This window comes from Rhopalosiphum padi, chromosome 2, assembly GCF_020882245.1.
Source record: "Rhopalosiphum padi isolate XX-2018 chromosome 2, ASM2088224v1, whole genome shotgun sequence".
In the NCBI taxonomy this organism is placed as follows: domain Eukaryota; kingdom Metazoa; phylum Arthropoda; class Insecta; order Hemiptera; family Aphididae; genus Rhopalosiphum; species Rhopalosiphum padi.
Window position 1 is genome coordinate 19,648,418 of NC_083598.1, and position 9,618 is coordinate 19,658,035.

At 30.5% G+C, this 9,618-nt stretch overlaps 1 protein-coding gene across 6 annotated transcripts; it reads left to right on the plus strand.

Moving 5' to 3' along the window:
- The first annotated feature begins 1,020 nt into the window (after positions 1-1,020).
- LOC132922619 (uncharacterized) lies at positions 1,021-9,150 on the plus strand. Of its 6 annotated transcripts, none has more exons than XM_060986220.1 (19): positions 1,021-1,187; positions 2,063-2,245; positions 2,747-2,980; positions 3,163-3,258; positions 3,838-3,918; positions 4,003-4,095; positions 4,695-4,799; positions 5,510-5,575; positions 5,837-5,926; positions 5,993-6,085; positions 6,307-6,414; positions 6,505-6,615; positions 6,940-7,056; positions 7,284-7,397; positions 7,502-7,609; positions 7,691-7,750; positions 8,220-8,285; positions 8,416-8,504; positions 8,583-9,150. In XM_060986220.1, the coding sequence occupies exons 1-19, from the start codon at positions 1,167-1,169 to the stop codon at positions 8,608-8,610; spliced, it is 1,863 nt and encodes a 620-aa protein (XP_060842203.1). In that variant the 5' UTR covers positions 1,021-1,166; the 3' UTR covers positions 8,611-9,150. The 6 variants fall into 6 exon arrangements, with proteins under 6 accessions (XP_060842203.1, XP_060842200.1, XP_060842199.1 ...); XM_060986217.1 differs by having other exon boundaries at positions 8,588-9,150; XM_060986216.1 differs by having other exon boundaries at positions 8,416-8,499.
- Positions 9,151-9,618: the final 468 nt, after the last annotated feature.

A 9,618-nucleotide genomic window follows, 5' to 3' on the forward strand; every position in this document is an offset into this window, starting at 1 on the left:
AATTGCCGTCATATAATTATATAATATGGGTAGGTGTATTATTATAGTGTATTGTAAACTCTAGATGCCTACTATAGCTGTATGTTACAATATGAGCACAGAAACTATGATGAAGTTTTAATATGAATCCACTATTATTATTACTATTATTTATAATTACAAAATTGCAATCGACGAGACAAATATTTTGCTCTGCGTACCTATTTGTAATAAATTTATACAGGATGATCCTTTAAACAAAGAACACTCATTATTTCAAAATCTATTGACGTTTTTGAAAAAAATGAATTTATACCTATAATTTATAGTCCAAATAAAACAACATGTTTAAAATAAGTATATTTTAAAGTTTTTTTAAGATTTTTACTTTTTTTGTCGACAACATAGTCTGAACATACATATATTTAAATTTATATTTATAGAAGCAGAATATTGTTTTTTAGTATTTTAATACATAAAAATCAAAATTCTGACAATTATAGTTTATTATAGGTACAAGCTTATAACTTATACCTACCTATGCATTTAAAGTGTCGATTAGCCGAGTGGACTGGTACGAGGATACCCCATAAAATGTTAGTCTACTATTGTCGCCGTTCATCTAAACTACAATAATTATGTAAGAAAAATATTTTCATAAATTTTAAAAGATTTTGAAATAATGAGTATTCGACGATGAAAAGTCACTCTGTATATATATGTGTGTGTGTGTGTGTGTGTGTGTGTGTGTGTGTGTATATTTGTCGCAGGGAAAACGTGTGTAAATAATAATAATAATATTACGATGTGTGATCGTAATTTTTTTCTCGGATCGAAAAAAATTACGCGGAATCATAACATATCGCGTGTGCGTTGGACAGTGTCCACACATTATGATGTTGTATCAATCAGGAAAACGGATGAAACAATTAATCAATATTGTCTCGCCAAGATCACCGGTGGTAGGGCACAGCTCCGAGGACGTCGGCTCCGGACTTATGGCCGTTTCGAAAAACCGACGCATATAAAAGATGTGCGCAAACGGTTGACACGATCAAGTTCGAGTTCCACGGGGTTGCCGATCGATCATCGTTGCACATAACGGACGCAGAGTGCCTATCATATTATAATATACGTGTTGTACGATATTACTTTAAAAAAATAACGACAATTCATACACGACAAACATGATGCGTCTCTCGTCTGCCGTAAGTTTATATATGTTGTATAATATTATGTTATATATATTTACGAAGGATTCACCTAGACACGTATGGTGCACCGCGTATGTCCGCGTTACAACCAAGTACGTAAGTCACGAGGTGATCCTTTTAACCTTTTGAGATTCTGGGTAGATTTTCATGCAGTTTAAAAAAATAATAGTATAATAACTATTATCTACACAGCGGATTTGAACATGAATGTTTAGTTTATTTTTCGTCGCAGTGATGTTTTTATCGTATTTGATTTTTACGTTTAAAACAACAGACCAAAATTATTTTCAAAAATGTTGATGTTTTTGAACTATTTGTTCAACAAATAGTTTCTATTTTAAACTATATAATGATCACTATGATTATTTGGTGTCGGGCTAGTCGTGTATAAATATTATGTCAAGGGCACCGTTTAAAATATTATATACTACACGACTACTCTACTTATTTAAACTTCATAACATTTTATTAAAAAAACGTTCAGTATTCGATAATCATAACTCGTAAACATAAACATAATTTTAAGCAATGGGTTCTGCTTCTCTTTAGAGTTCAAAAATACATAGTAAAAATTTAAGAATCAAAAATTCCGTATTAAAAAATTTGAATTTTTCATAAATATCATGGGTATAAGAGTGTTATATTTAACCTATCATTTGAACTGTTTTGAAACATTTTTTTAAAAATCACAAAAATCAACCTGTATAATAAGTATAACTAGTGGAATCTAAGTAATCAAACTTATCATTTTGTGTGTTATCCACGAGGACTCGTTGTCCATTATTACGACGATCGCTTGGATGAAATTTCGATAAATAGAAATGACATTTTTTTTTAAATAATTATATTTATGTCTTTTCATTACACAGATCGTGGTCTTGATGATCGTGGTAGTAGCAGCGTCCGCCGGTATTTATCCGGTGAAGATGGGCAACAAAGGCGCCGCCGTGGGGCCCACGAAATCTGGCACTAATCGTGACACGTCGGGTGATAGTTTTCACATACAATCACCAGATGGACAGTATGTATTTGGACACACCAATGGCGAACAGGTGAGAAAATAAAACAATATAATATTATCATAGTTAAATTAAGTGTCTACTTAGAAATTGGTATACTAAAATAATAAAATTAAAAAAAACCGTATACACGAGAAAGTTTGAAAAATGTATCATTATTACAAGGCACAAACCTTTGATGAAAATACGATTTTTTTTCAAATAAAAGTAAATTGTTGTGGATTATCTGATGGTTATAATAATATTTGATTATAATTTTTTTCTAGAATATTTTACCCTTTCCTCTTTAATCTTAATACCATTTTAACAACAAACAATCATATATACTCATCTCAACATGCGTTATTAGTATAAATATAAAATACAGATAGAAAATGTTTCAAACTATATAATATAGTATATAGTATAATATATATATATATATATTAATATTTCTCGGTAACAATAGCGCTGAGGGGTAGGCTTTATCGTGCCGTCGGTTAGATATTATTATGGACAACGGTGATAACAGCTCGAAATTAATAACGTTCACAGGGCAGAGCTGAGATGCGCGACAGCGACGGTACGGTGACCGGATATTACAGTTACGCGGACGGCGACGGTCGAGTGGTTCGTGTCGATTACGTGGCGGACAAGGGCGGATACAGAGTGTTGTCGAACGCCGGCGTGCCGTCCGCTTCGGTGACCGTAGAGTCGGACGGCGGTAGTGCCCCCGCTGCAGTGAGCGACTTCCGGAAAATGTACTCGGACTTGACACGCCGCATCAAAGTAAGCTTGTGAATTGACTAGAATTTAGAAGCCACGGTAACAACGGGTACATTATAAAGGCCTAAAGCACATTGTAACTATTTATGTAGAAATTTATAAAAATAAAAACGTACCTTCTGCGGAAGGATACGGTATGATATAGTGTTCGATCGTCTCATACTTTAACTTTTTTACTCTTACAGAATACAGTCGTCCAACGAGGTCAAAAAGTGGTGGATCCCACCGGTGAAGGCCAACGGCCGGTCGCCGTAGATCCGATTCCGTACCCTACTGAAGAGGTGAGCGCGTGTTTTGAAAAATATGTAAAACCTACGCACAAAGGCACATAATATAGTGTTTGAGATTTGGTGAGGGTTGAAGAGCTTAGGTCGATAGAGGTCTCTAATAAGGTTTCTCTGGTATTACAAAACTTCTAAAAAGAAGTTATATAAATGTGTAAAGTTTTCAGTAATTTTAAACTTAAGCCTCATTCGATATAAACTTAAATCTCAGTAAAATTATTTCAACATCAAAATTAATCATTACATTTGAACTATTGACTGCACAAAAATATATTGTTGCATGTTTTGTTCTGAATTGTTTGCGATTCAATTCAATTGTCGATTGTCCTAAGTATAGATAGTTATATTATGATAAATTGATATTTTATATATCCACTGAAATACACAAACCAAATATTTTTTTTGCGGACAGCAATGCAACTCAATTGTTGAAAATGACTCTTTCACTATTACGTCTATTAGTTGACGAGTTTTTTAAAATTTCTATAATGTATTCGGCGTATTGTACTGCGTAGAATAAAAGTTTAAACGATTGCGAATGACATGTATAATTGTATTTATTAAAATATATTACAGACGAAACATTCAAACAACGAAGAAAAAATCGGTTTTCCAAATTGGAATCAAGTGAAAATGTCTACAACCCAAAATCCAACGGTGAGTATAAACGGCAATAAAATGTATTCTGAAGGAATCGTAATTAAACAAACAAAACCATAATGTACATTTGTTACCAATCAGGATGGAATTGAACATAACGAAGGACAACAACAGCAGCAAGAAACTGTAGATCCTAATTGGGATAGTGCAAAGATCACAACTCAAAAACCAAATGTAAATATGAACACGTATTATAACGCTTTAATGATTACCTATAAACGATATAAATTATTTTTTAACTAAACATGTGTTAAATTTCAAATTAAGAATATCATCATAAATTCAAAATTGTACGTTAATCAAGATTTTACGTTTATTTTAAATTGATTTTAAAAATACATATTTATAGCTGTTGAGATATTGAATAATTTAATTATATTCTAATTACATCTAGATATTAAAAAATGATAAAATAATATATTTTCTAATACATACAACTAATTTACAATTGCTATAATTATATTGTTTTATTGCAAAGTGTTAAATTACAAGAATGAATAACTTTTATAAAAATCTATACTATATGTATACGACAGAACAATAATAATGAAACTATTATAATTGTAAATAATTTATTGTTTAATTAGTATACTGCAGGAGGGGATTTGAGCTTAGATTATTTGGTAATTTAGTGTTCGTAATTCATATACACTAACTAGCTACGAATAATCTCGAATAATAATATATACCGTGTCATTGTCCTCTGACACACGAATCATTTTAATTAAATTTAATAATAGTAAACTAACTTAATTTTTATTTATTTTTTACAGATTAAGGAAAACAATAACGATGGTAATGAATCTATTGATGATTTGAAGAATGAAATGATCACTACAGAAATGCCTTCAGTACCATTAGGTCCAATTCGGCCTCAAGTAATAACAAAAATTTTATGTTTTTTTTAACATAATATGTATATTTTTAGACTGGATAAAATATTTATTTTTCTGACCTTTAAAGTTTTCATGGCAACTAAACAATAACGAAGAGGAAATTAATGTTATAATTAAACATTAAATAGTTTCTAGGTTGCCTCTAATAACCGATAATAATATGATTATTATTTATTAATTACGTTACCATACTACCATAGCAACTTATATGATAGTTTTTTTTTATCATAATTTTAAATATATAATATATAATATAAGTTATATATTTAAAAATATTTAAATATAAAGTTTTTCCGTACAGTGGAAAAAAATATCATGTAGCAATCTAGGTTTTTTTTAACTAAGATTTCTCTCCGAAATACTTGGGAACATTTTTAAGTACCATTTGTGATCATCATTAAATTATCGATTTATACTTATAACTAAAATAATTCTAAAATTTTCTTTATATAATCTTTGTATACATTATACAGTACACATATATATACAGTAAATATATACACTAGGATTTTTATTGTTATTGACTACAAGAAATATCCAATGAATATTATCGAAGACAGCTATGTTATTTTTAATGTTTTGTTGCTAAAAACCTTGATATTAAATTATTGGATAGTATAATTTATAAATAATAATATTTAATAGCGATTTATTAGATTTTACGTAGACAATGATACGATACCCTTGTCTAGGTCCCTTTTAGAGAAGATCATAAGGGAGGATATTCTGATACAATATCCCATGAAGATGATGCCAAGGTAAGCTCGAAAATAATGTTCAATACCCAGGTGTTGTATAGTTTAATTAGGTTATTAATTAACATTAATATTTAACTATATTCAATTTTATAATTACGAGTCAATTGTACATAGTAATCTATCATTATAGAAGACGCAAGTAATGTATGACGGTGTTTTATTCTTTAGGTCCAAACATATTTTAAACATAACGTGTTGTGTTAATTTTATAACTATTATAATATGTCTTATATATCGTATATTTGTTGTATGTTATAATAGGAAATTACCACTGAAATCAGCAACTCAAGAATCGGTGAAGAATCTACCGTAATCGATGACACACAAAATAATTCACCGGTTACAAAACCCGTAATTATTATTTATTTCATAATTTTCTATTTGTATACATTACTATAGAATATTTTTCTGATCCAGATATCGGTTATTAACAACGTTCAAACAACGGTATCGTATTACGACGGACCCGGACAAACCACTGAAAGCAGCGACAGCTCACTAGATTTCAAGGTATGAACATTGATTTAATGAAATAACTTCATATTTTATTACACGAATACAATATATAATAACATTAATAACATAATATACCTAGAGGCGCGTGTTGCTGCGAAATAGTTATAAAAATTTATGCGTTTGATATTATTTATCTACTGATCAAAAGTCCGCTGTTTAGGTTATAAAATTATTATTTAAGACTATTGAAACGAGTTACATTTTCACGATTCTAGACAACAATTTCTGGTGTAAAACAACTCGATGAATATTCAACAGCAGTGATTTCAGAAAGTGCGACAGAGCATTACCAAACCATTGGAGAGAACGAGGACAAAATTAAGGTGCCTATAGCTGAATAAAATCCAAAGATTCGTTGACAATGATATACCTGGTTTTAAACAACTAAATGCATAATGTTTTTCTTTGTATAGATTCCATCTGAAACGGATGTGCTAGTGACCGTCAAACCACTTCAAGAGGATAATGAAACGTTCGAAAATGTACCGACTACAGTTGAACCAAGTCGTCAAACTGACGTCCAAGTATGTATTATGTATTTATTACAAAAATCGACCAGCTTCGCTATGTTTATAGTTGAAACATATATAAAAACAAGGACACGGTCGTTTTTATTATTTTAAACTTTTAAAGGGCGTTTAATAATGTTTATAGAAAATTTGTTTTTTAATTAATGATTTCGGACTACCAAATTACACCAAATTTACAATGTGTGATCTAAATATCTAGTTCTACATATTATAAATAACTTTTCTCCTAAAAAACAAAACGGAATTGAGTCTTTGTCCTTCAGAAGTGTTTCGATTGTAAAAAAAAAAAATGGACAATCATTCAACTTAAATTTTCAGACCACTGACGGTACGTCCAGTGTCGATTACACGACGATCGAAACGGCGGTAAAAGGAAAATCCGCGTTAGTCACTACGCTGCGGCCCTTGTACGAATCCGAAATAACTTCGTCGCAGGTAAGTTTTAAATATATTAACATTATTACGATTAAGATTCAACACAGACTATTTTGGCTGTCAAATATTATGTATTAATTGAAATTGTGCTTTAAAATATTTAGTTCCAAATTAATTATTTTGTTTTTGTCTCCTAAAAAGAAAAAAAGTTTGAATTGTAGATTTATTTATTTATATAAGTGTCTCGATTGTAAAATATTCAAAGATCATTTAATTTAAATTTTCAGACCACCGGCATACCGTCCAGTGTCGATTACACGACCATCGAAACTGTTAACGGAAAACCCGCGTTAGTCAGTACGCTGCGGCCCTTGTACGAATCCGAGATAACTACATCACAGGTAGGTGCTAAACATATAATATATATATATTGCATACATTATCACTATTAATATTTAACGGGCGGTGTAATGTTGAAATAATCGTATAACACGTGTGTTGATAGGCCGGAGGTAGGGTCGGTGACACAGAAACCGCAACAGCAACCGATGCAACAGGCATTCAGTACGTGACCGAACAGAACAATAATAATGAAGACCGTCCCGAGTTTAGAGTAAGCAATTTAAATTGATTTTTAAACCACTCGTTCCGCTGGCGTCCGGTAATGTTTTGACCGTTTTTCTTTATGTTGCAGACCTTAGAGCCCAATGAATCGATCGGCACTACCACCAGACCCGACTTTGAAAATTCCCAGGTAAGTCGCATATTGCACAATAACGGTGTAGTGAGAATGTATAGGATATACCGCTTAAAACCTCACCAGAAATTAATTGAAAACTATTTCAATATTTTTCTCAATTGGGTAATGTCCGTGGAAAAACACTATTAGTATATTAGTAATAAATGTTTTATGGCTGAAAATAAAATTCTCGATTTTCCACAGTTTGCTTACGTTTGGGGCCTACCTGTAACAATTATTAAACTTAAGTATTTTGGTAATGTTATCTTTTATGAAACCGTTACAATGCATTTCGATAAAAATATTTTTATATGTTTTTTGAAAATTTAAAATGTACCGCTCTCTTGCTTACTTTACATACCCAATTAGTCATTAGGTATATCTGATTTTCATTTATAGTTATGCTTCGGCGATAGTCATTAAAAGTCTTGTATTTCAGTTCGACTAAAATGTAATATTTATGTTATTGTTTTCCAACATGTAGGTACAGCAAGAACAAGAAGAAATAGTATGGCCAGAAATACCACAAGAGCCAGTGCCTCAAGTCTTGGTAAACACTAAACAGCTAACATAATAATAATAATATATATTACAGTTTACAGATGATGATAAATTTTGTCATTTATCTATTTATTTATATTGAGATGATTTAGATGAATTAATTTATCTATTATTATTAGCTGCCTCTGGATCCATATCCCGCTGAAGATCCGCGGCCGAAAAATACAGGCATCAAGACCACTCAACAGAACGATTCGAGACCGGTAAGGTAATTGATTGCGAGATTGTTATAATGAATTAAAAAAACACTCGGATTGTTATTAGTTTTCTTTTTTTTTTTTTACAGGTCAGACATTATAGACCGGATGAAGTGAAGTCGGCGGTCAACGTCTCAGAAACTGAAACGACGACTTTGACAAGTAACGACGAAGAAAACGGCGCTATGTTCAACTTTCCCAGATATTATCTCATCGGTTGACGATTAACAACGTCACACATAATAAAACAAAAATAATATAGCAATTAATAACTCGAATAGGTATTGTGTTTATCAGACTTGTTTTAATAAGCTTAGCTATACGTGTACATAAGAGTATTCCAATTATAATTAAAAATTGTATATATAAACAACGAAATAGAAAACATAATATTATAATATTATGATGTATGTTTAAATTTACTGAAATAAATTTATTTCAATAATTATTATTGGAATACTGTAGTACATGGTTTTAAATTGTTGTAAAATATATTATGATATTCTAAATAATTATAATGCTTTTTTTTCTGTTTGAATCGATGACGTCGTGGAAAAACCATTATAATACTTAGAACTTAGAAGTTTAGAACAAATAAACGAAATATGTTTGGTGATTGTAATTATAATAATATAGAATTATAAGGTATTATTCAACACTATCTTTTTTCTTTTTTTAATTTTATTCGAATCTCATAGTTATAAGGTATTTTAACAGACAATTTTTATGTGAAACGGTGAAGTGTGATTAATTTTTTGGTTTCACATTGACGGCTGTTGTCAACATGAGACAAATGTGTTCTTCGAAAAAAACGAAACCAATGCACTTTCCAGAAATTAGACATGTACATTATTAAACGGATCGGCATCACATGAAACCACAACACTGTTAGATTTCATCTAATCATCTAATAATACTGTTAAAATTGATCATAAATTACTAAAAAATATAAACGAACGAGTGAACGACTGCATAGATTAGAACGTGTAAGTGATCAAATATAGCCAATTTATATACATATAATACCTTATTAGTTATTACACTGATTACTTCATTAGCAATTTAAGTTTGATACGAACAGCAGTGTATAATATTTATTAATATATAATACATATTATGTATTAA